Here is a 27,878-nt window from a genome sequence, read left to right as displayed (position 1 = left end):
ATGGAGTAGCTAGAGATTTAGAGCAGCGTACCCAAAATAGAGATGGGAGCATATCACTGCCAGGGCCTTTTTTTATATTTAGATTTCGTAAAATACCTTCGACACTCGAGGTCGATACTTGAATGTTAGACACTACATCAGAATTGAAATTTAATGATCTATCAGGAGTAACATTACTAGGCTCGCCGAAAACGCTCTTAAAGAAAGTATTAAAGGCGTCACACATGTCCCTGCCTTCAGTGTATTCTACTCCATCGAGCACTAGCTTTTTAGGGTACGCTGAGCCACCGCGTAGGGCCTTTACATACGTCCAGAATGTCTTAGGGTCAGTTTTCAAATTTTTTTCACAGTCGGATGTAAATTTATTAAAATATTCTTTTTGTATACGACGTTCACGGGACCTCAAAAGTGCGAATTCGTCGTAATCCAAGTTATTACTGAACTTCTTCCAGCGTTTGTGTGCCCTACTCTTCTCTTTAATGATATTAATGAGCGCTGGGGAGTACCAGTTGGGGTACGTGCGTCGCCCGAAGGTATTAATAATAGGGACGTGTGATGCGATGCAAGCGTTTATGGTCTCATAAAATATATCTATAGAATCGTCGACTGTTTTAGCAGACAGCAAGGTACTCCAGTCTTGTTTTTCAAAAAGATCATTTAATACGGGGTAGGGAGCTTTTCTAAAGTTAAACTTTTTATTATGGCCTCGCGTAACTTAGGAACGCTCAGGTCTAGCACGGTGAAGGCGAACGACGGGTGCGCGCGGTCCTCGGGCAGGAGAGGCGCGGAGACCGGGCTCACCGATAACGGCAGGTTGCAAAAGACGAGATCGAGCGTGTTGCCACAGTGATTTTTTAGCAGGTTGTATTGATGAAATCCGTGGAAGGTTAGCGATTCCATGAGTTTAATTCCGTGGTCCTGGACTTCGACGGGGCCTCTTTTTAAAAACCGTGTATCCGTTTAAGTCCCAAGACAAGAACGGGAGGTTTAAATCACCGATAAAAATGTAGTAATCGTTCGGATGGAGAGCTAAAGCGCTGCCGATAATCGCGTCGATCGCTTCCAACTCGGCCGGTAGGACGCGAGGGTTCGGGGGAGCATAGACGGCGAGGAGGTGCAGGTCGCGCGCGGCGGCGCAGGCGCGCGCCGGCATGGTGAGCCACAACAGCTCGGCGTGCGGGCGCGCGGCCACGTCGCGCGGCACGGCCCCGAGCGTGCGCCGCACCAGCACCGCGACGCCGCCGCCCGTGCGCTTGCCGCTAGCGGCGGCGTCGCGGTCCGCGCGAAACACGTCGTACCGGTCGTCGCACAGCTCCGCGTCGAATATGTCGTTGTGCAGCCAGCTCTCCGTCAGAACGATAATGTCGTAGTCGTGGCAGAGAATATTGAGCCTTAGGTCCGCGCACTTAGTTCTAAGCCCGCGTACATTTTGATAATAAATGTTTAGGAAGTTGGCACCCATTTAAATATAAGTTTATTATTATCCGTTCGCTCCTCGCTTACTGCATTGTATCGCCTCTTTATAGCTACAATGTACGACGAGTAATTTAAATAATAAAAAATAAAAAAGAAGCTAAAAAAACATAGATGTGTTATATTATATATTAATGCTGGAGACCGCCACTTCCACAAACCAATGTAAGGTTTAATAATATTAAAATGCCTAAAGTTAGTCAGTAGGATTAAGTATTTCGTGCGAGTAAAAGTCCCGATCGATATAATATAATGATTTAATGTGACGACGAAATGTCGGTAGTACGAAAATTTTTGAACCGATCGACTATCGCATAGAAACTGGTAAACAAGACCGCCCGCTGTTAAAGTACATGCGCTCATTACGGGTGCACTCTTTGGACTTAAACATTTTAAGTAGAATATACCAGTGTTTGGTTTCTTGTAGAAGTAATTTAATAATGTGTGAACAGAGCGTATAAAAATAAAAATTCTGTATGTTAAAATTATGTTTTTGAGTGAGTTATACGCAAGACTATAAAATTTAAACGTTGCAACATGTTGTGGGTTATTATTAATTAGTTTAGAAATTACATATTGAGTAAGGTATAATTTGATTAAAGAAATAAACGACTGTTTTTCATATAATGTGCTAAGTCAATCCAGAGAAAAAGCGCGCACCTTGTTAGCGTATCGTTAATCTTGTAAAGGTGCAAGTCATTTGCAATGCATATTTTTTTGCATCGAGTCAAAGAGTAAGTAAGAATAGACTCGCAAATGCGAAAAATTAATGACCATATACTGAGAGTTGATTTTACAAAATATGTTGTTATGTAGTAGTTTAAGATTATTGTTAAAGGCTTATTGAGATGAAAGGAAAAATTAAGCCTTAAGTTGTTAACTAAAAAGTATAGGAAAGTAAAAAAAGTACTTGGTAGAATACCGTAACACGTTATCGGATTTTGAGAAGGTCCTTTTCCTGCGTGATTTGAAAGGCCGGTTTCGTGTCTTCTTTCCTTACGTAGATCCTTCCGTTTTTTGTCCACACGTATTTGAAACTGTGCTGTTTCGCAAAATCTCGGGCTTTCTTTAACAGTTGTTTATTGAGATAAGTCAAGTGTTCATTGACGTAGATTCTAGAAGTATTGTCAGTCAAGCCGAGATCTTTGGCCGTGAGCGGGGACTTGCGGGCACCGGAGATCATATTATCCTTTAGCAGGCGAGACCTCAACTTCACGATTATGTTCCTCGGGCGGCCTGGCTGCTTGGATCTGGGGGTGACACGGTTAACTTCCAGGACATCTTGCGGGAATAGTGATACGCCGGAGTGCTGAGCGATGCTTAGGATGATATCGAGAAGGTTTTCGGACTTCTGTTCTATAACACCTACGATTTCTAGGTTGAGTAATCTATCTCTCTGGTTGTTTTGGTTCAGCTCGATTTGTAGAAGTTGATTTTCACTAGACAGAGATTGTATCCTAGCTTCCAGCGATTGTATAGCCTTTCTTTCAACTGTGAGTGCGTCGACTTTCTTATTTGTGGTCTCCTGCTGATTACTATAAAATTGTAATGAGTCTTCCAAATCTGAGATTTTTTTCGAGGTCTCCTGATGCTTCAATTCCAGCGAATGGACGGATTTTTTAAATTCATTGTATTCTTGGCGAACTGTATTAATTTCTGTTTTAATTTCAGCAAAGGACGAACTCAGTGATGTCGTTAGTTTGTCAAGGTCAGCCTTCAGCACAGATTCAAATTCAATTTTCATCTTAGTGAAATTATCTTGCAACTCGTTCTTCCAGTCGTTCATCATAGTTGTGACTTTCGAGGTGACTTCATCAATTGTTTCCGCAAGATCGTCGGTGTGCTTTCGTTTTGGACGCAGGGTCACGTTATGATCCTCAACTGACTTTCTGATGTCAGGATTCGAAGCACACTTGCCACTATTATTCGGTGATCCGAGCATTCTTGTTGTTGCGCCTCTGATTTCTTGTTACTCTTTGACGAGCCTATATATTTGGCGTACAAAGGAAATTGGTTCGTAACACACGCAGTATAAAGTTGAGACTTCAATGACGGTAGTGGAATACAACCGAGAACGCGTCTGCACTACACGATGTTACGATTCTAACTGTCTGTCCTTATCACGCTGCAGTTGGTAGCAATCTCCCTATTATCTGTCCTTATCACGCTGCAGTTGGTAGCAATCTCCCTATTTCTCACGATTTTTAGTTGGTAGCAACACCGATTTCATAAATGTCATTTCTGCAACACTGTTTATTAAAGATGGCGTATGCTCATACAAAGCGGTCCTCAGAATTTGGTCCGGTACGACATATAAATACCTACCTCTGGTATATCTATAAATTACAACAATGAATGCGACAGATAATACGTTACGAAAGATATAGAAAAGCATTGCTATATACCTACTTTGAGTTGCACATCGGCACGCATGCGCGATTATTTTATTTCACACGATTATCTGTCCTTATCACGCTGCAGTTGTCGTCCGTATTTTCTATCCTGTTTTAGTTTAATTTTTTGCATTAAATAATTTGTCGATAATGTTGGAAAATATCCAAATAAAAATTAATTACTAACTAGATGTTTTCATGTACTTACTTGTGGTACGTAACTTTTTCATCCTTTTTTACCTTATAACTATAATTTTTGCATTTCCTAAAAACGCAGCTTGGCATTTTAAGTCAAAAACGTGACACAATGATATTCTAACTTGACACCTCGTCGCTCACTCGCTGCCAACATGCAACTAATTCAAAAGAAGGCACTTACCTTCATTTGGCCGTATCAGACTGTACGCGCTAGTGCAATATCTACCTTTTTTAAAAAATAGAATATTATAGGTTATCACAATATGTAATGATGCCCTAGCATATTTATACGTGGGAGAGCCATGCTTCGGCACGAATGGGCCGGCTCGATCGGAGAAATACCACGTTCTCACAGAAAACCGGCGTGAAACAGCGCTTACGCTGTGTTTCGCCGAGTGAGTGAGTTTACCGGAGGCCCAATCCCCTACCCTATTCCCTTCCCTACCCTCCCCTATTCCCTTCCCTACCCTCCCCTATTCCCTTCCCTTCCCACCTCTACCCTCCCCTATTACCCTATTCCCTCTTAAAATGCCGGCAACGCACCTGCAGCTCTTCTGATGCTGCTAGTGTCCATGGGCGACGGAAGTTGCTTTCCATCAGGTGACCCGATTGCTCGCTTGCCCCCTTATTTCATAAAAAAAAAATTGGACATGCTGGGCATGTGTGAAGTGTTTTTTAGATGAACAGACTTCACATCTTCTGTAAGTTCCAGGAATTTTTTCACTTTTACCTAGATACGTACGTAGTCCACAAGTTCAATGCCCAAAGCAGCCTGAGACTCGTCATCGTCAAAGTCCAACTCTTGTAACAACTCTTAAATCCTTTCTGGGCTGTTTGTCAATGATATTCTCCTTTAGAACGTAAAAAATAAGGCAAAACAATATTTTAATACTAATAAAAGTTAGTCACGAAAATACTACACCGACGATGACGCCGGGTCATAATGACGCGCAAGTATCTTGCTGCACACGAGGTATGGCTCTAGCCGTAACAGCTAGGCGGATGGAAGGGGGTTGTATCTCCAGCTATACGAAGATTGGAAAACATTTGATTGGCGCAAAGACAAAATATATCCAATTAAACATGGTTCGGATCAATATGACCCGGCGTCATTGTCACCGGGTTAAGTTGTACGACTTCTTTGGTCTAAGCCCGGCCGCACATTCTACAGGGAATTATAGGAACCGGATAAAATTCTTAAAACAAAGTAGTTATTATTTTGGGTGCTACCTAGACCAACTTGCTTTTAAAATCCTCACAAAAATATTGTACTACTACTTACAATACTTGTTATTGAATATCAGCCCCGGATTTTAAATATGCTGTTTTAAGCTACGGCCTAGGAACGGCAAGCAGCGTTCTATGGCGGGCGGGCGGTAGCGTCCATAGTTACGTACGTGTACGTATGTATATGTACGTACATAGTATTATAATGGGGCGGCGGAAATAAAGTGGCATAGTGGAGTATATATGTCGCAGCCAACTGGTTTAAATAGCCGTTCAATCAAACAGCCCTTTGACTGAACAACGCCATTCAATCATACGTCTAGCTTTTTAATTAAATATTTAAGTCGCACAAAATGTTCAACACTACAGCTGATTCAAAAGCCGCCGTTTGATTGAATTAGTTCAGCGCTCACCACCGCGGCGCTAGGTGCGCTTTGTTTCCAATATGGCGTCAACTAACCGGTGTTTTGTGGTTATATTAAGATATTTTTCGTAAATATACGTTACAAGTATAATGCTTTGTTTAAACCTACGCGACCACGCGACTGCGAAGCGGGAGCGTCAATACAAAACACACATTTGACAAGTTGTCAAATGTGTGTTTTGTATTGACGCTCCCGCTTCGCAGTCGCGTGGTCACGTAGGTTTGGCCTAAGCCTTATTAAAAAGACTGAAATTATGGGGGTACATACGTGTGAATAAAAATGAGTTAGATTAATACATTTTATTCTACTTCAATTAATCTACTTATTATCATTACGCTTGTGTAATAATAGCACTAAAATAATGGTCACCTTAGTTAATTTACCATTTAACTAGTTAGCTAAGCGTCATCTAGCTGTAGTGTTGAACGTTGAAGTCAACAAGTCGGCTAGACGACGACGTAAAGCCATGTGATAGAATGGCGTTGTTCAGTCAAAGGGCCAGCTGTTTGATTGAATGGCTTTTTTAATCAGTCGACTGCGACATATACAGGACGATGCTTTTAGATCTTTACAAACTTTTGGGTTCACGAAGGTTTTCACGACACGGCACGGTTTTTGATATACGACCGACATGAAAACTTTCGTGGCTGTCGTAAAAATAATAGAAATATTATTAAACGTTTTTTGTTGGGTATAAGGAATGGTTTTTGTTGGGTATAATCTTAGATAAATGATTGGTCTCGCGCGCGCGCTCGACTAGATACCGCGCTGTATAGAAAACACAGATTCCCGAATGCGGCACCTCAATATTGTAGTGTGTGTAAAACAATGTACATATATTGTTGTGTGCGTAGATAAGGTTGCCAGATACGTGACTGGTGCCCAATCAATGGGGAAAAATTAGTTGCTGTGGTCTTGTAATTAATTATTATTGTATAGTAAGTGCTGATTTTTCAATCACCAGATAAACTTTGCCATTGGAATAAAGTCCATTCGAAAAGAATGCGATAAAATAACAACGTTGTTTAGGTCAACGAAATATAATGGGTACAATATTGATGAGAAAACAATACAAAAACAATGGTAGGAAGTTTAACGAAAGTTAAGAATGAGTCATAAAAAAGCAAATGTTAAATTTGTTTTCTCATTTGTTACTGTATTGTGTACTTACATAAAATATAAACTGTATTTAAGATTTTTATTATAATATGATACTCATAATTCATATTTATTAATACACATTCATGATCCAGGAACTTTGAGAACTTTTTGTTCCGTTGGCAGGATTCGAACCAGCTACCCTAGCTAGAGATTTTAATGCGCTCATCCACTCATCCACTATGTATATATACAAAAATAAGATATAATAAATAAATAAATAAAAATCACAATCTCAGAAAAATTTCGGAATTTTTAGTTTATGGTAATTGGCAACACTGAACATCAAGCGGTACTCCGATCCGAATTTTCAGGTTTATATTATTTTTCTGTGTTTATGACGATTTATATAATATTTACTGATGGTATGTGATGCCAGTACCTTTCTTGTTTCTTGCAGTGTTATTATTGCATAGTCTCACTACGCAAATTGGCATTTTGCTACGGACGTAACTTAAAATTTCGAAAATTATCGACACATCTACCACACCCGAAGCTTGCGGCGCGACTGGCGCGGTTACGCCCGATGAGGCGTATTATTTGTTGCCGCATTTTTCAAGTACTCCGACCACTGACCTCTATAATACACTGGACAGGCTATGCCGTACAAAATGACAGCTATTTTTTGTGCCGATTTGAAGCGCCGCGGTGAGCGTACTGTGAACTAATTACATAGAAAATTACAACCGCCATTTGCAAAATAGTAGTTCCAAGTACACTCACTACTGCTTTCACATAGCAATCAGCGCCAATATGGCGACTTTCAAATAGGAACATTTTATTGATAGCGATCGCCTGTCCAGTGTATTATAGAGGTCAGTGACTCCGACGGTATCTAGTCGTCGCGCGAGCGCGAGACCAATCATTCATCTAAGGGTATATTGAATGTTATACAGTTATTAAATACACATAATATTATTTCATAAACTTTGAGGTAGGTTTGGTTACGAAACATTTTAACTTTTTTATTTATAATATGCAACGTTGTCTACATAAGTACCTACATCTTATAGCCTAAACATCGTCACCATCAGGCCCTCGCGCCCTTCAGTGTCTGGTAGAACCTGTCCCATCCCTGGCGCTGAGGGTCGTACTTGTTGAGGAACTTCTGGAAGTCCTGGGGCCACTCGTTCTTCAGACGATCGAAGTATACCAGAGCGGTTTTCTTCTGGTCGCTGTTGCAGCGAGCGCAGTTCTCCATGATGACTGTTGGATAGTGCTCTGAAAAGACAAGACAAGACAAGAATATAATATTTTTACGTACTTAACGTAGGTTACACGATCAATCATTTTTCATCAATCTGTGATTGACGCCAGATTGATGGTTATATAACCCTCCTTTTTGCTTCGCCGTAGTCGGGTAAAAAGTACATATTTAAAAAAATTATCAGTCCTTCAATCCGTGGGTTAGACGATCAGTTTTCCAGATTGATGATCAGATTGATGAGAAACTGATCGTGTAACCTACGTAATAATATTATGTACTTACCTCACCTTCCACTAATTAATTGATAAATATTCCTGATAAACGAGGAATGTAAGCTTAATTATTTTCAATTATATTAACTAGTGTTGGAAAAATCAATTATTTATTTGTAACTTCTCAAAACGACAGGTTAAACCATAACTGGTTGTAGTCAATGTTTTTTGTTTTCATAAGTGTCAGTGGAATATAAGATATAGGTAATATCATGTAAATCAAACCCCGAAAGCGCGACTAATTTCTTCTTGTGAAATTAATACAGTAAAAAACTAGGACCAGCAAGATACAGGCTTTGCCTAGTTTGGTGTCCGCAGATAGATCATAATTGTACAACTAATATTATATTTCACAAAGTATTATGTTATTAAGCTAAGCCCTAATTTCACCAACGTCTGTTAGTGCTAACAGCTTGTTAAAATGTCAAGTCTTCTCTTTCATTCATAAGAAAAACGAAAGAGGTAACGTGATTCTAATTCGAGCGTTAATTTTAACAGTCTTTGGTGAAATTGGGGCTAAGTCCTGTATTATTAATTCTGTAATAATCTTTACTGTAATTATGTTTTATGTACTGTTGTGGTGGGTAACAAATAAATAAATAAATAAAAAAATATACTCCCAGGAGCAGGAGTAATGTTATAGTGCTCAAGTGTGTGCGCAGTACACAAGAGCACTCTCTATTCCTTAACTCTCATAACCCAGTGGGACGGAAGACCGACACGACTGGTGAGAGATCAGGCGCAGGACCGACTTTTTACATGCCCATCCGACGCATGGATCATCTTACTTGTCAGACAATCAGGTGATCAGCCTGCATTGTCCTAACCAAACTTGGAAATAACATGTTTCCAACGCGGGAATCGAACCCACGACCTCCGAGTCGAGAGCCATGCTCTCAACCACTAGATCACGGAGGCGTTATAATCTGGGAGCACGGCAGTGCTCCAGCCAAGCTTTTTAGCAAAGGCACGGCCCGTAGCATACTTTTCTCGAAGCGGCTCGCGGCTTTTTCCCGGGGGTCCTGGGTTCGAGTCCCGCAGGCGGAACAAAAAGTTTTCAATGTTCCTGGGTCTTGGATGTGTAAAATAATATTTCAAAAATCTTAAATATATTTTATGTATAATATTATACAAAATCCAGAAATATATCGATGCAATGAACATTTTAGTTCTAATACGATTCAACAGATGGCGTTTTATTTTTTACTTCATTGTAACATAGAACTAATCATACTTATTAGTTCTTATGTTTTTGTTTATAGTTTTTAATACGTTAGAATATTATGTTTAATAATATTATCACTTGGTATAATAATAATCAATCTATCTTATCTTATAGAACTCCTACTGCATTTCTAAGGAGTTCGAGTGTACCGTGTTGGCCTATATTCCATCCAGAAAATATATCAATGCAATCAACATTTTAATTCTAATATCTATATGAAAACAGATGGCGTTTTATTTCTTACTTCATTATTGTAACAGAACTAATCATACCTACTTTATTATATATTATTGTTTTTATTCATAACTAGCTGTTGCCCGCGACTTCGTCCGCGTGGACTTTAGTTTATAGCGCGCGGTGTCAATAAAATTTGTGTCAAATTTAAAAACTTTTTAAAACCCTGGTAAGTGGTACCCCTCTTAGGGCCGCGCTACACTGGAATGGCAGCGCTGAAAGTGCTCGCCTCGCCGCTGCCATTCCGGTGTAGCGCGGCCCTTAATTAATCAAAATACCCAAAAATAGCTGTACAGTGTGCACATAATCTATACCAATATTATAAATGCGAAAGTATCTCTGTCTGTCTGTCTGTCTGTCAGTCTCGCTTTCACACCAAACGCCAAAACTACCGAACCGATTGTAATGAAATTTTGTATACAGATAGTCTAACGCCTGAGAAAGGACATAGGCTACTTTTTTAGTGGAAAAAAGGGTTGTAAGGGTCGTAAATTTGTTCAAAAAATTCATAATAGATGGCGCCGTGCGTCTTCTACGTCGCGCTGACGCTTGCTCAAAAGTATTTCTATAAGAGGTGGTATCATCTTTCATTTAAGTCTCGATTTTTTTCGATTGTTATATCTATTCTACGGTATTAAATAACTCAGTACTTTATCTGTGCAGGCAGTGACGTAACCTTAAGACCAAATTTCACCAACGACTGTTAAAGTTAATGCTCGAATTAGTATCACGTTAGCTGTTTCGTTTTTCATATGAATGAAAGAGAAGACAGCACATTTTAACAAGCTGTTAACACTAACAGACGTTGGTGAAATTGGGGCTAAACCTATCAATGATAAATAGTTTATGGGTAAAGTTGTGTAATTGGGGGGCTAAATAAGGTTTAAAATTTGGCATAAAATATTAAGTTTAATATAAAAAATGAAGTACTTATTGTGTGCACACTGCACAGCTGTATTGATTTAAGGGGTACCTTAAAGCTTTTGACACCAATTTTGTTGACATCGCGCGCTATAAACTGAAGTCCACGCGGACGAAGTCGCGGGCAACAGCTAGTGGCTTATAATATTGCAATTTGCATCTCGCTCTAGATATTATGTGCTCAGCGTCGGTGTACTAGAGGCGCCCAATTTTTATGTCTTTTTTTTGTAAAAAATGACAGGAGATCCATTCAAATATTCATCCATCCATTTAACTAGTTAACGACTCTAAAATGGTAATGAAAAGTTAAACTTCCGCCAAAATTTCAAAAGCTGGGCATTAAACTTACGCTTGTAGCTGGCAAACAACTCGGAGCAGGGACCCTCGTCGTTCAGACAGAATGCGCCGTCCCTGATCTCCTGCGAGCTGACCTTGGTGAAGTCGAAGAAATCGTCCAGGGTCTCGTGGTAGTCTTCAGGAGCCGCGGAGCAGATCGCCAGCAGGGCCACTGATAGCACCAGAGTCTTCATCTGAAATTGAGGGATGAGTACAGGACTGTTAAGCTGATATAGTAATTGCAGTAATATACGGTTTTCAGATACCCAAGGCAATGGCAACTGGTAATACTAGGTTGACTGACTTCAAAGTTCGAACTTCGAACACATAATATGTTTGTTTCAGGCGAGTAAAATACGGCAATTTTATTACTTTCCCCTGAAAATCCAGCAACCTCAGAATTAGTAGGTACGGCATTACATTTCTCAAGAAGGTCACTGGATGATATCATAAGAAATGGTGCCAGCCAATTACCGGCTTAGCAGAGACCAAAGTTTAGGATTTTTGGTTAAAATCGCTTCGAAAATTAGACATTACGAGTATAATATTTTGTAGAAAAAAGTAAATGATAAAAAAAGTTATTGTGGGATATTCATAAGAGATAGACATAATATACCATCGCGAAGTTTTCTGTAGACCTTTTCATTGTGTACAATACTTAGTTATTTTGATAAATCTCAAAAACAACAGTATTTCTCCACTATTTAATGAATGATATTATACTTATTTAAACCTTTCTTATTTAAACCTCTTCAATTACTCTATTTAAGAAAATCGCATCAAAATCCGTTGCGTAGTTTTAAAGATTAACCGATTCGTGGCCACTGCCGCGCTCAGCGCGTCATTTAAAAAGATTCAGTGAGGCCGATGACGCGCCAGGCGCGGCATACAAGGATTGTTAAAAACACGTTAAAACTAATTTATTGTACTGTAATTACAATTTCTTAGTCTAAATGTGCATAAAACACAACCAGTGGCCAATGCCGCACGTAATCATCGTTTAGCAGGGCCGATGACGCTTATAGCGCGTCAACGAACAAACTGCTCGGCCTGTGGTAAGAATTCGTGAAAATGAAGGTGGCAACGAATCGGTTAAAAGGGAACATAGGGACAGAAAAGCGACTTTGTTTTATAGTATGTAGTGGGGCAAACGATCGAAAACGGGTCACCTGATGCGTGCGGCGTTGCCGGCCTTTTAAGAGGGAATACACTCTTCTTGAAGGTTTGCAGGTCGTATTGGTCCGGAAATACTGCTGGTGACAGTTCGTTCCAGAGTTTTACAGTACACGGCAGAAAGTTACGCAAAAAACGCACGGGGGAAGACTGCCACCCATCAATTCAAGGCAAGGCAAGATTCACTTTGGATGCCAGCAGGGCTAAAATGGTCGCTTTGGAGAATCATATAATTAATCATAATATGATTAATTTTTAAACTCCACTTTGCGTGCAATTCATATAGTGATTCACTTAGATTAATGACTGGTCCCGCGAGCTGTGCTCGCGCGCGGAGATCAATCATTAATTGAAGCGAATCACTTTTAAACTCCACTTTGCGTGCAATTCATATAGTGATTCGCTTACATCAATGATTGGTCTCTCGCGCGGTGCTCGCGTGCGGCGACCAATCATTATTAATCGAAGCGAATCACTATATGAATTGCACGCAAAGTGGAGTTTAAAAATGAATCATATTATGATTCAATTTATGATTCTCCAAAGCGACCATTTTAGCCCCGCAGTTTATGCCCCCGGCCCCGGTACCTGCAATATACTTAGGTGATGTTATTTAAAATGGTTCTAGGATCAATTTTGGTAAGAACATGAGACAAACTGATATCAAGGATGAAAAATACTTATTAAGTAAAACTCACAAGCCTGTATTCTTCTCGTAGAAGAATTATTGCAGCTGGAATTGGTGAATTATGAACTTAAGCTATAAAGGTATGCTTACAATGTTACACTAGCGACTTTATAGTTTATACTTACCAAAAATAATGTGAAAAAAATGTTATGTATGTAGGTACAATGTACACTGGTAAGTATAATTAACAAAACATACCTCAGGAGGAATGCAGGAAAAAATTACTGATGTCTGATTCTTTTGCTCTGCAACGTTATATTAAGTATGTTATGATCTGAACCTTTTATATATAATACCTTAGTTAGATGCTGCCGTGATAAAGAGTTTTTGTTAAGAAATAAGTAAGTATTAAAAAAAAACGCTAATTTTAAACATTAAGTATTAATGTTGACCTTGTAGTCTTTAATGCGTTAATCGCATGTTATTTATCGTATTGGTAATTAAAATACATAAGTACATAACTTTAATTACCAATATGTCCGTCTGTCTATTACCTCTTCACGATCAAATTTGGTATGGAGATGCTTTGAGTCCCGGGAAAGGATATCGGATACTTTATATCCCGGAAAAATGTAGGTACGGTTTTCGCACGATCAAGGAATTATCATCTAGTTTCACGTACTTACATAGGAAAGATAAATGCTGAGGAGATGATTAGAGGATCTTTTTGTTGAACAAATTAAAAAATCGCTCAAGTGCGAGTCGGACTCGCGCACGAAGGCACAGTGTGACTTCAATTTTGTTTCACCGCGTTTTTCTTTCAAAATCTACGAATAATAAAAACTAAGGAAACGTAACGCCCATACTATTACCGTTTTAAACGCCCATACTATTACCATTTACCGTTTTAAATTTGGTTCCTTTCGAACTGTCATGTAACGTCAGCCTTTATACCGCTCAAGGCCACCTAAATATAACCTAAATATTGCAAATATATTGAAATGTATATTATAAGTTTATGGAAATGTGTACCTAAGGTACACTTTTTTGACAAGTATTGTGGAGCATGTTTTTTGACGGAGTTACTTTTCCTTAGTTTTTATTATTCGTAGTTCAAAATACTATAATAATTGATAACTAAGTATATTATATAAACTAGTAAAACTCCGAGACCGATATTCTTTGTAGTTTTTTTAAAGAGTGTCAAAGTTGGCCTTGATCCGGGTTATAAATTTGCATAAAAATTTAAGTAATAAAAAAAACTAATCAAGTAACATTAATTTTGTTTATATACCAATTAAATAAGCACTTAATACTATATTTTTTCTCTAAATTTGGTTAACCTACTGTGATCAAGTAGGGAGATATTAATTTATTTATTAAATTTTAGTTGTTTCATTTTTAATTTCGGAATAAAAACGAATTAAAAAAAAGTTTGAAGCATGACACTATGGTCTGAGTGATCCTTTATCAATATTATAAAAAATCACAACCTAATAACGTCTGAATCAGAAGTTACTTATATCCAATTTAATTTATATTTATTAAGAAGCCGAGTCACTGGCCGAAATGTTTTGGCTATGCCAGGAGGAAGGACGGATACCATCGCCAGACCAGATACGGCGATGGAGAACAGCAGTATGGGACCGGCATTTAGACCTTTGGCTCGGTCGTCTAAGCGAGTCCCTAGTCGGCGTCGAACCGCTGAACACAATGCGACCCGTACTGAGGGAATGGGTTCACCCATTCCCTCAGTACTGTCAGTACTATCAGAGACAGCCGCGGTGCGTTGCCGTACGGCGTACCGTCTCACCGTACTGACCGGGCATGGCTGCTTTGGTCAGTATCTGTGCGATATGGCCAGCCGCGATCAAAATACTGCTTGCCATCATTGCAGTGACGACCATGGATACAGCGCAGCACACGTTGCTCGTCTGTCCCGCTTGTAGCAGATAAAGAGCGGCCCTACAGGCCACTATTGGATCCGACAGCACGCTGCCGGCCATCGTTCGTGCGATGCTGGACATCCAACACTCTTGAAGGGCAGTCGAGACATTCGCCGAAGTGGTAATGTCGTCGAAAGAGGAGGAGGAGCGCAGGCGAGAGGCGGAGGCTTGGGGTTTTAGTGGGTAGTCCCGGATGCGTCTTCCGTCCGCCCCGGAGAGTCCCACATAGCTCGGTGGTCCTCCGCAGGCCCCGGGGGCATTCCCCCAACGCAAAAAAAAAACACTACCTACTACTTATTAGGTACTTGCGTATATCAGTAGAAGTCTCAAATGACTATTTACTCCTACGAATAATAAAAAATTTACTCCAACCATCATATTGTGTCACCTTGCCGAACCGACCTTCTTCAGTAACTTTGACAGGGCGATTCAGTATTGTGAGCTAATTGGAAATATGCATCTGGATCAGATGCATATTTCCAATTTGTCAGTCAGAGCAGAGGGCGCTACTAACACATAAGTACAGTAAATAATCCGACCGAAGTTCGACATTTAGCACACGTCGTCGTCGTATACATTGTCAAATGTCGAACAAACATTTTTGTTTACTGCCTGTGCTGGTGGTGGCCGTCTAGCGTGTAATACAGGGAGCATTACTATTGTCCTCAATACGTACCAGTAGGTAGTATAATAACTAACTTAGGGAATGCAATACCGGGATACCGGGATCCCGAAATACTAGGATCCCGCATGCATTTTGCGGGACTAATCCCGGTCGAAAAAGCGGGATCTCGCGGGACTGGCGGGATTACAAAGAAGCGTGATTCATACGTGTAACTCTAGGCGCGGGAGCGCATGAACTGTCTACTTGCAGCCCGCTAAATAATTTACCTTCAATTTAGCTATAAATTATAATTAACTTTTTAAATGACAATTGTACCAACCAGCGTGGAAGCTGAGCGAACTTTTTCAGCTGTTGGCTACCTTCTGTCGAATATTAGGATCCATTCGGAAGACGACACAGTTAATAACTTAACTTTTATAAGCTTGGGTTGTATAATATGTATGTAACGGAATCATTGAGCACAATTTTCACCTATATTTTGAAACAAGAAAAAAGAATAATTTTGACAAAAGATGAAAATAAATAAGCTTACTTTTTTAGGTCTTTTAATTATTATTATTACGTAGCCATTTCTAAAAAAATATTTACCCACTTAGTTTTTCTTTTATTTTTATATTTAAAGTATTAAAAAAACCTAAGTGTAAAAAGTCTCAGACAAAGGTTATCTTATTTGAGTTTCTAAAAATAAAACGGTAATATTTATATTTATCAAAAACATCATTGACATCTTACAATAAACACTTAGGAACACTTAGGTCTTACATCTGAACAAGAAACGTGCCTCAACCATAAGGAAAAATTTTCGCTTTTGTTAAAAATAATTATAAATAAATTATAATGCATCTACTACTATAAAAACAATAATATATTATTTGGTTGTCCGTCAAGTATGTGGTTTTATGAAGCTGGTGGTGGTCAGTGGCGGGGCAGAACCTAAATTTGATGTGGGTAAAATATATTTTGCTTGGGAGACGCATTTTATTTAAGGAGACGGATTTTATTTTATTTATTTAAATCTATATTGTACACAAGTAGGGAATGCAATCTCGCAAGATAATTTTAATCCCGGTATTTGCGGGACTGAACCATCACAATCCCGCTGGCCACCGGTATTTACGGGATCCCGCAGGGTGGACTTAAATTTTCAAAATAAATGGTTATAATGACTTTACTTGATAGACACTGTTTTATTCTTAGAAACTCAAATAAAACAAACTTTTTTTACAAGGGTTTATTAATACTTCAGACATAAGATGTAAAAATGAAAGAAAAACTAAACATTTTTTGGAAATGGCTACGTAATAATTATAGTTAAAATAAACCAAAGTTCACGCATTATTTTCATGTTTTATAAAAAATATATTTTTTTTTAAATATAGGGCAAATTGTGCTAAAAGATTCCATTACATACATACAGCCCAAGCTTATAAAAGTATGTTAAGAAGTTAGGGTAATAGGTAATTGTGTCGTCTGCCAAACGGCTCCAGATATTCGATACAAGGTAGGCAGCAGCTGAAAAAGTTCGCTCAGCTTCCAGGCTGGTTGGTACAATTGTCATTTAAAGTGAATTATAGGTGAATTGAAGGAAAATTGTTTAGTGTAGCCAGTTCACGCACACCCTCGCTCAGAATTACACGTATGAATCACGCTTCTTTGTAATCCCGCCAGTCCCGCGGGATCCCGCAAAATTTTCGACCGGGATTAGTCCCGCAAAATGAATGCGGGATCCCGGTGTTTCGGGATCCCGGTATCCCGATATTGCATTCCCTATACACAAGAAACACATGAATTAATATATGTATGTGTAAATGCAATAAAAAATATTCATTCATTCATTCATAAAGATACAATTTACGTGGAAAGATGACACAAAGGAACTTCCTATTTCTAAAAGAAATCTCTTACAGCAGCCCTACAGAGAGATACAGTATGAAAACAGCAGATAGGACGTGCACAATCAATAGTTATCTATGTATATGTTACGCTCAAAGACCGAAATTGCTCAATGAGCGAAAAAACGGCCACGACGCGTTCTGGCAATCACAAAAAGACCATAACGCGAAATTCGTGTCGTGGCTGATATGCTATTCGTTTTTCTTCTTGATTTGTTCTTGATTGATTAATCGTCCATACCTATGGACGATTAATCAATCAAGAACAAATCAAGAAGAAAAACGAATAGCATATCAGCCACGACACGAATTTCGCGTTCTGGCAATCAATATATATATATATATACCTATATATATATATATATATATATATATATATATATATATATATATATATATATATATATATATATATATATATATATATATATATATATATATATATATATACCTATATATAATATATATAAAATATATATAAAAATATGATAAAGTCAATATTTTTTTACAAAATATAGGTAGTACCTAGTCCTAATGTCATTGAAACCATTGGGCGATCTCTAGTACAGTTAAAGCTAATTTCGACTCTTCGATCTAATATCTCTGGTTGGACGGCAGCAAATGTTGCATCCGCTTCAGGGTCCGGTCGGTTCACACTGCAATGTGACGCGTCGATGATCGCAGAGACGCGCGATCACTCGATGCATTTTTCAATGAGGCCAAAATTCAAATTTGGAACAGGGCTAGCTCAACGGCCAACACTGAATGCGATAAGTCTGTCTGTTCTGTGTTAAAATTTAAAAACAAACCCCGTGTGAGTTGCTTACGCCCATTCTTTTCGCCGGGCTAGTTTCCGAACCGGCGCGGCGCGGTGGTAGGCACCATAGCCTCGACGTTCAGAAAAGAATTGAAATGATTTACTTACTCTGAATAAAATTATTTGATTTGATTTGAAACACAACGCTACTGTAATGAAATAGCTCGTTTATTACAAAAGCGTATTACAATTTACAACATTTAAACATGAGGTAACTAATGTTAACAGATGTTCCTGTCACAATCCATCAACAATGCCCGGTATCTGCCCAATAAAAGTTGATAAGGCGGTATCATGCGAAGGTCGCCGACTGAAAACTTTATCAACGTATAACGTGGGATAAAACACCTGATTGCCACGACCTCTACGTTCACAGTTCACACCAAACTGACTATCAGCCGCCGAAAGTGAGCTTGCGTTAAATGTGCTTTTAATTCCCAAACGTATTCACTGTTCGCTTTTTCGTTTATACCGTATACGGTATAAATATTATACGCATCCCCGCGACAGAACGGTTCAGCCGCTATACAGCGGAATCACCAGCAATTGTATGTAAATAGCGTACCGTATAAAAGACAATTATTATCTGTCACTAAGAGATAGAGGACGGTAAAAATATACATTATATTAATATCATGTTTGTCTCGCTGTGATTGGGTATAATAATTCAAAAACTTCCAAACTTACAAAAAACTTAAACTCTACTACAAAATTAAACGAGAACAATCATTTTACCAAATTCCATTCGATAACCTTTTCAAACATCCTATCTGTGTACATCGCGTTACCGATTCGACATAATATTATACAGTCGAATCGGTAACGCGAGTTTATGCTTTGTTTTTTTATTTCAAATTATTATTATCAACATAATTAAAGAAGTTTTAAGTTTCATAAAAAGCATTTTTTTATAATTGTTACACTGGTTGCCTGATTGCGCGTCGTCCTCGCAATGTTTCGGGTCGTAAGCATTGGTCGTAAGTAACGCCATCGAATTTGGAAACTTTACGACTAAACCTCACTGCTTTCTGTTATATCCGTTTTATTACACATAAACTGTGTAATGTGATTAATATCGGCATCGATTGATACGGGTGGGATAGCTACGGTGTAGATATTAATATTCGAGACAATGGCTGATCAGTGATCACGTACCAATTACGCAAGTCAATCAAAATGCAGCGGACAAGAAAATTAATTTCAGATTAAATCAATAATTAATTAATTGGGTATTATTCAATAATTCTGAAGTATCTATTTTCTACAATTTAAATAAGATTTTTTTTGTCAGCAATTTATGGTGATGGAAAATGAGTAAGTAGCCAGAGGTAAAAGAAAAAAAAACATTAAAAAGGGACTAAATAATTATAATATAGGTAATTATCTTTCAGAAGCTAAATCAACTTTAATTTGGTCAATTACACCAATAGTAGGTTACATAATATATATAATATAACGCCCTTTTTACAAAATTATATTTAGTACTTATGTTTAAAAATAATTACGTTAATCACGCGAGCTGCACAATAAAAATACCACACCCTAAATATGTATAACGTTATATTTACGTACGGTACTCGTAGAATATCAGCTACTCTCTACTAACAAACGTCCTTACTTGCTACATTAGGTATAAACGTGAAAGTGTGCCTGTATGTCTGTCTATCTTTTCTCGATTAAACCGCTCAACAGAAATGAACGATATAATAGAATGCTTTGAGTTCCTAAAAAACTAAAGATACTGCGAACAACATATTTTAAAATATGACCATTGAATCCGATTACTATTCCATCGACATATTCTTCAAAAATTCTTATGAAGCGAAAGTCCGCTTTCGGAGCGAGCGATGACGTTAACTTGGTATTACGTTCCTTCAGTAGTCTGATCTCTACTTACTAAAGGATCTTGTTAACAAAACTCTATTAGTAGTAGTCTGATCTCTACTAAAGGACTTTATTTACAAAACACTATTAGTAGTAGTCTGATCTATACTAAAGGACTTTATTTACAAAACACTATTAGTAGTAGTCTGATCTATACTAAAGGACTTTATTTACAAAACTCTATTAGTAGTAGTCTGATCTCTACTAAAGGACTTTATTTACAAAACACTATTAGTAGTAGTCTGATCTATACTAAAGGACTTTATTTACAAAACTCTATTAGTAGTAGTCTGATCTCTACTAAAGGACTTTATTTACAAAACACTATTAGTAGTAGTCTGATCTATACTAAAGGACTTTATTTACAAAACTCTATTAGTAGTAGTCTGATCTATACTAAAGGACTTTATTTACAAAACTCTATTAGTAGTAGTCTGATCTCTACTAAAGGACTTTATTTACAAAACACTATTAGTAGTAGTCTGATCTATACTAAAGGACTTTATTTACAAAACTCTATTAGTAGTAGTCTGATCTATACTAAAGGACTTTATTTACAAAACTCTATTAGTAGTAGTCTGATCTATACTAAAGGACTTTATTTACAAAACTCTATTAGTAGTAGTCTGATCTATACTAAAGGACTTTATTTACAAAACTCTATTAGTAGTAGTCTGATCTATACTAAAGGACTTTATTTACAAAACTCTATTAGTAGTAGTCTGATCTCTACTAAAGGACTTTATTTACAAAACTCTATTAGTAGTAGTCTGATCTCTACTAAAGGACTTTATTTACAAAACTCTATTAGTAGTAGTCTGATCTATACTAAAGGACTTTATTTACAAAACTCTATTAGTAGTAGTCTGATCTATACTAAAGGACTTTATTTACAAAACTCTATTAGTAGTAGTCTGATCTCTACTAAAGGACTTTATTTACAAAACTCTATTAGTAGTAGTCTGATCTCTACTAAAGGATCTTTATTTAAAAAAGTATTTGGAGTTAAACATAATATTACATTATACTAGCTGTCCCGGCAAATGTTGTTTTGCCATATATATTTTTTTGGTATGAAAAATAGATGTTGGCCCATTCTCAGACCTACTCAATATGCTCACAAAATTTCATCAAAATCGGTCAAGCCGTTTCGGAGGAGTATGGCAACGAAAACTGTGACACGAGAATTTTACATATTAGATTAATCAAATGAAAGAGGAGTGTGTAAATAGGGCGGTGCCACCGGTGCCCAGGCACAGGGCGTAGACTCTGGGGGGGCGCAAAAATGGCCAAACCAGGCAGGAGTATTATTTTTTCGGTTTGCTCCAGATAACAGTTCTCGCTGCGCCCCTAGAGCACGATTCCAACAGTAAAATAGACCTATACATTGCTTTGGGTAATATAATATCTAAAAAAGCAAGGGCGCAGTTGTAGAAGCTCGCACAGGGCGCAAAAAAGACCTGTTTACGGCACTGTGTAGAGGTCTGAATTAATTTAATCAATTATACGATTAGATAATTTATAATCTTTCAATAAACTAATATTATAGGACTTTTTCCGGGTTTTGAATCTACTACCTAATTATAAAAAAATGGTGACGCTTTATAATCACTTCTATGTGCTTAAATACTTTAACTGCTTTTCTCCTTTTAAAGCCACATACGCACGCAAACTGCAAAATCAAAAGGCACGGATATAAAATGTACTTATAACAATCATATTTAGTTTTGTCAGGCAGATCGGTTAGTCCATTCGGGATATTTTAACTCAGAATTTGCATTATATTATTATGGTAAATATTAACGGCATAGAGTAATAATGTGGGAGGAGCATTTACATTGAACGGGTTGTACTACAAATGATGTATTAAATCCCGTATGTTGCCGGCCTTTTAGTTCGTCCTGGCAGGCTGTAGGGACCAGGGAGTGGGACGCCGCAGTAGCTTCCGGCGACCGACGCGAGCGCGCGTCCCGGGAACTCTACATAAACACTAGCGTACGAAACTCGTAAACAAAAGTATTTGTATATAATATGACAATTTATATAACTATATAACGTGCTCTATTTCCGTACCTGATAATATTGGTAAGTTTACTTGTAGTGTTAGCATGAAAAATAATAAATTATAATGCACTTTGGTACTTGCTTTAATACTAATCTGTGCTGACGATAATGTCATTTATTAAAAGTGTATATAGTCCGTCAAGAAAGTGAAGAAAGAAGTGGCAACATCGTAGTGTCATCCCTTTTTTCTTAGATTGATTTGAAAGGGATGACACTACGACGTTGCCACTTTTTAATTTCTTCACTTTCTTGACAGACTATTAAAGCAGTACATAATATTTTATCATTTATGTTAGATTTAATTACACTAGAGATCGCCCAATGCTCGAAAATCGACCTCAAATAAAAAAAACAACTATAAATTTCAAGTAAAACGTAGTGATTATATTCTTTTTGGTTTCAATATTCAACGCTTTTCTATTGATATTCTATGATCAAAATATTGACTACCTATATTATTTTTTAGACATAATTTCTGCGACAGGCTCAGGTTAATAAAGTCAAATGATGACAGACTGGCCGTGTAATAATTATCTAATGCTGTATTTAAGATTAAATAAAAAAAACTAAATCTATTTTCAATTATTACTTGACAACAGACTTTAATCATAAATATTAATAGAGTACAATAATAGAGTACAATTCGTGTGTATAGGCTTGTCAATCAAAATCTCCTAGTGTGTTTGTGTTGTAGTGTGTGTAATGTTTTATTTGTTAAAAAAATGTATGATAAAAGCATAATTTCAAAACAATATTAGCTCGATGCACTCCTTCACCATATAAACTATAACTGTGTAAAATTTCATTCACCTATGTTTCTGCATTATTCGTCAAAAGGGATACAAAGTTTTTCGCTCGCGTATTAATATATTATAGATAATATATAGAATGAAGTACCTAATGTTTCCGTATTAGTTAAAACTACATACTTACTTACAAATTTTTTATAAACTCTTCTCCTAAAAAATAATATTAGTAGGTATGTGATTTTTCGACTAAGAGCTGACGACCAAATCGGTCATGTCGCTTCAGCTTTATTAAAACTCCGTTAGCTACTTCCCTGAACCTTTTCTGATAATATCTGCGTACTGGCAGGCCGTGGGCGGTGGGTGTGGGTTTAGTGGGGTGGGGAAAAAATTAAAAAAAATGTAGGTATCTACTTATTTAATAGTTTTCCAAACAGTTGCTATGTACCTACTTCCTGTGCACCCAAACCCCATAATTATTTACTATTTTTGGTGTAACAATTTATTTGCAGTCACTTTGCATAAATAGAATAGGGCGATGTTAAATCTTTGGTTATCATTTTACATTAAAATGGTGGTCTGTATTTTGGTGAATGTTTACTTACTATTTTTGTCTGTGAAATGTTACTTTATCTGGTGGTCATCATTATAAGCCAAAAAAAATTTTAATCGATCGGGTGGCGGGAAGGGGTGGCCAGCGTTCATAAAAAGTAGGAAAATAATAATTATTTTCATGTGGGCTGAGCTATGTTGGCTTTTTTGCTAACTCGAGATTAATTAGTATGAAATCCCAAAAAAATAGGCAGACAAAAATGTCGGTGGGAAGGTACCGAAAACAATTGATGAAATCGTTTAATTTCATACGAAAATTCGCTGAGGGGTAGAGGAAAGCGGACGTGGAGGGGAGCCAGCCTGCTGAAAATCAAATATGGGACAGCACGCTCATCACTCTCCTGCCAATGGAATGATAGTTTATATTTTTTTCATATGGATAATCTACACTACTATTATAAAGAGGAAAGATTTGATTGTTTGTTTGTCTTGAATAGGCTCCGAAACTACTGGACCGATTTGAAAGATTCTTTTACCATTGGAATCCTACATTAATTCTGCTGAACATAGGCTAAATTTTATTTTGGAAAAAAATAGGGTTCCGTAATATATTTGGGATTTTCAGACGCAAGGTGTAAAAAATCAACCAGAAATGTTACTTTTTTCGCGTACGCTGCCTAAACTATAAAAGATAGAACCATAAAATGTTCTAAGTAATTGTAGACCTTTTAAATATCTACAAAAAAATCCGCAACACACTATACCTATCTATGTTGAATGAGGCACAATAACCATTTTTTTAATTAAAAAATCTTGAAATGTTTTTGGACTACATTTAAATGCCTTTATTTTACTCATGGCATTAATTCTTATCAAAATTATTTCATTACTAAGTACAGTTAATGTAGATAATATTTGGTATTTGAATGATTAAAATTGGACGTTTGGTTTTAATGTTATGGCGAAATTAAAATATTACGATTTCTGCTGCACGTTGCGAATTGGGCGTCGTCAAGGCGCGCCGCGCGGGTGTGCTCGCCCGGAGAGTCCACGTAAATATTAATTATTATTACCTCGATCATGGGAATCGCAGACACAATAGATTTATAATATAATAGTTATGCGACAGCCGGGTGCCGCTTCATTGATGGGATAATATTATAGTGCTTCATTAATTCATTACGTTTTGAATGACTATTATTTTTGATTGCTATTATAATTAATTTCTATAACTATAAATCTCCAATAGCGGCAGCCGGCTGCCAGCATAACAATTATTGAAGATCTTTTGTGTCTGCGATACCCACGATGTCTGCGATACCCACGATGCCGATGGAAGTATACCTATTAGGCATGATGACTAATTTTTTTTCTTATTGGTAATTGAAATAACTTTAAAAAATAGAAACATCGCTGAAAGAGTCACTCTGATAGCTTAAAAATTCACCAAGATATGGTAATTCAAACATCTCATAAAATAGACCTGCCCGAAACGCTCCATACAAAGTGCTACGAAAGACTGACGTCACTCTTTCGTAGTTTGTACGCATCGGGAGAAAACTTTGTTCGATAGGTATATTAAATATTGCGTTTATGAAAGTGGTTTCTTAACAAAAGTAGCTTTTAATTGTATAAGTTATCGAATGGTATACAAATATTGAGAAATTTAATTGAAAAAAAATCGACTTGATTTTCCAACTTTCAAGGCGCATAACAAAAAAAATACAAATGCTATCGAACTGAAATTTTGGGAGCACTTATTTTTTACCGTGATTTCTTTATTTTATTAACAAAATTCGCTAATCTTTGACCTTGTCATCATTCCTATTAGGTCAGACTTTCAAATTAGTAGGTATCGATCTACGAAAAGAATGTTTTACTCATGGTCAACTATACGTTGGCCTATCCCGAGTTGGAGCTGCTGATAATCAATTTATTTTGCTGCCACGAAATAAAACAACATCAAATATCGTTTACAGGGAAGCTTTAATCCAATTTTAATGGAATCTTTTACGCATGTATGATGTAGGTAAGCATAAAATAATAAAGCATAAAACTACAAAAAAAACATAAAATACTTTAAACAAAAAAAATACATTTAGAAATTGCAAAATAGTATAAATAATAGTATCTTCTGTAGGTAAGGATAAAATAATCAAACATAACACTTAAAATACTTATAAAAAAAATACAATAAAAATGTGTATAATAATTATAATATAGTAGTTACAGGCTAAATAGTGTAAACCATTTTTATGTTCTGCTTAACATAAGGATTGACTAAGAAATAAAGATTGAAAAAAAATTATTTAAAAATCAATGTCCACCCGTGCGAAGCCGGGGCGGGCCGCTAGTAATTAATAAAAAAACTTCCCACCGATATTTTTGTCTGGCTATTTTTTGGGATTAAATACAAAGAGCGCTTACAGACGAACGGCACGTGTCGGCGGCACGCGTCGGCGGCAGTCGGCGGCAGACGACGCGGACGGCGCGTGTCGGCAGCAGTCGACGGCAGCCGTCGACAGTTTATCAATCTTGCAGTTGTGGCGTACCGCGTAAAGGTAAGCGTCCACAGGTCGGTATCGTATGCAACGGACGTCTCGCATCAAACGGATAATTTTTTTACAGTACCTACGTCCACTGTATCGGCAGCGTACGGATTACCGACTAGACAGTATGTTTGTCTTCAAATTAGTCCAAACAAAGTTCCTAAGTCAAAATTTCTGCTTTCGTCTTTTCCATCCACACCCCTTTTGAACATTCATTTACTAGGCTAGTCGGTAATCCGTACGCTGCCGATTCAGCGGACGTACTGGAAAAAATTACCCGTTTGATGCGAGACGTCCGTTGCGTACGATACCGATCTGTGGAGACTTACCTTTAGGCGGTATGTCACAACTGGGGGCCTACCACCACCTCTACTAAGCGACACCGTTTGACAGATAAGCAATATTACTTTAACGCTACGCTTTAACGTCAAGCTAGCGATCTTGAAAAAAATGATATTTCACAGCGGATTTAACAATTTTTTACTGTTTTTTAGTAATTAAAAAAGTGAGTACGCTAATATTATTGTAATCTTACAACAAAGTGTTCTAGAAACATGATCATTTTAGGAAAGGTCGTGGTGAGCCCCCTGCAAGCGTCATAAACTGTCAACGGCTGCCGTTGACTGCCGTCGACTGCCGTCGACTGCCGCCGACTGCCGCCGACACGTGCCGTCGTCGGATTAATATAGGTCTATATGGCCCTTTACGGCTTATATAATTTTTTCGAAGTTATTACAGATGTAAAAATTGCGGGACGTAGCTTTTGCGGCGGTACCGACCAATGCTACGGGTACGGGTAGTAATAAGTATAATTAAAAACTACTGAATCTATTTTAATCATTTCTTCAGTGAGTGACATAGGCTATAATATATTTTATATCCGTGCGAAGCCGGGGCAGGTCGCTAATTATAAAATTATATAGTATAGTAATAAAATATTAATTACTATTTAAATTACCGTGAATATTATTGTCTACTTAATTTTGGGCTCCAGGCTCAATTTACTTTTTTCATTTTGTAAATGGAATAAAAAGAAAACAAAAATTAAAATTATTTGGTTTAATTGCTTTTTTAATTTGAGAAACTCCCGAGAGTCTTTTATAGGGACGTTTCCCATTTCCTTTTACATGTTGTTTATATGTATAATATGTAAAAGCACTCTAAGTATCATAAATTAATATTATTACGATTATTTACATCGCGCTTACAAAGCTTTAATAAGCAAAGGTATCTGAGCTTCAAAATTCAATTTGCACTACAGTGTGGGCGTTTTTGTTTGTTAAGCCGCTTATGAAATATACAGACATACATTGCACATTTTAAAGCTCACACTGTATTACTTCATTATTTGTATAATATAGCTATTCGCAAGGTGTGCTCTGCAGAGCCCTGGTGACATCTGGTCATCGGACAGTGGACAGTGGACAGTGGACACCACACTAATATAGAAATATTTCTTTGTCAATTACGCATATAATATACGCAGTCCGTTGTTACAGATATAATTCCATCCATGTGTGTGTACTGTGTACAGTCAACAGTGTAAGTACCACAAAAATAAACTGTATCTAGGTGGATATTTTATCGAAAAAACTATTCCTGCAGGATTTTACGGTCGGATCCAATACTAACAAGATGTGATGACGTGAGCTTCATAAAGCTCGGATTTCAGCTAGTCAGGGCGAGCGAAGCGAGCCCTTAAGTATGTCCCACAACCTGTGCATTTTATTTTACACTTTACGGAAAAACTATCACGCCTATTAATTTGTGCTTTAACATAGTAATTTCATTTATAAGTAGATGTGTTATCACCAGTCAGTCAAGGTGTGACGACGCGAGCCCTCACAAAGCTCGGCTTTTAGCTAGTAATATTAGTGTGGGTACACCGCAAAATATATTATCAGGGAATTTTGCAAATTACACGGAATCGGGA

At 37.4% G+C, this 27,878-nt stretch overlaps 2 protein-coding genes across 2 annotated transcripts; both read right to left on the bottom strand.

Moving 5' to 3' along the window:
• Positions 1–2,404: 2,404 nt before the first annotated feature.
• LOC121729062 lies at positions 2,405–3,415 on the bottom strand. Its single transcript, XM_042117449.1, has one exon. The coding sequence runs from the start codon at positions 3,413–3,415 to the stop codon at positions 2,405–2,407; it is 1,011 nt and encodes a 336-aa protein (XP_041973383.1).
• Positions 3,416–7,904: 4,489 nt separating this feature from the next.
• LOC121729061 (allergen Tha p 1-like) lies at positions 7,905–13,170 on the bottom strand. The gene is made up of 3 exons (XM_042117448.1): positions 13,129–13,170; positions 11,083–11,263; positions 7,905–8,095 (listed from the first exon to the last, which is right to left on the bottom strand). Exons 2-3 carry the CDS (start codon positions 11,261–11,263, stop codon positions 7,905–7,907), a joined length of 372 nt encoding a protein of 123 aa, XP_041973382.1. The 5' UTR covers positions 13,129–13,170.
• Positions 13,171–27,878: the final 14,708 nt, after the last annotated feature.

This window comes from Aricia agestis, chromosome 7, assembly GCF_905147365.1.
Source record: "Aricia agestis chromosome 7, ilAriAges1.1, whole genome shotgun sequence".
Lineage (NCBI taxonomy): Eukaryota > Metazoa > Arthropoda > Insecta > Lepidoptera > Lycaenidae > Aricia > Aricia agestis.
The sequence above is the reverse complement of the archived record's forward strand: the minus strand, read 5'-3'. Positions and strand labels throughout refer to the sequence as shown.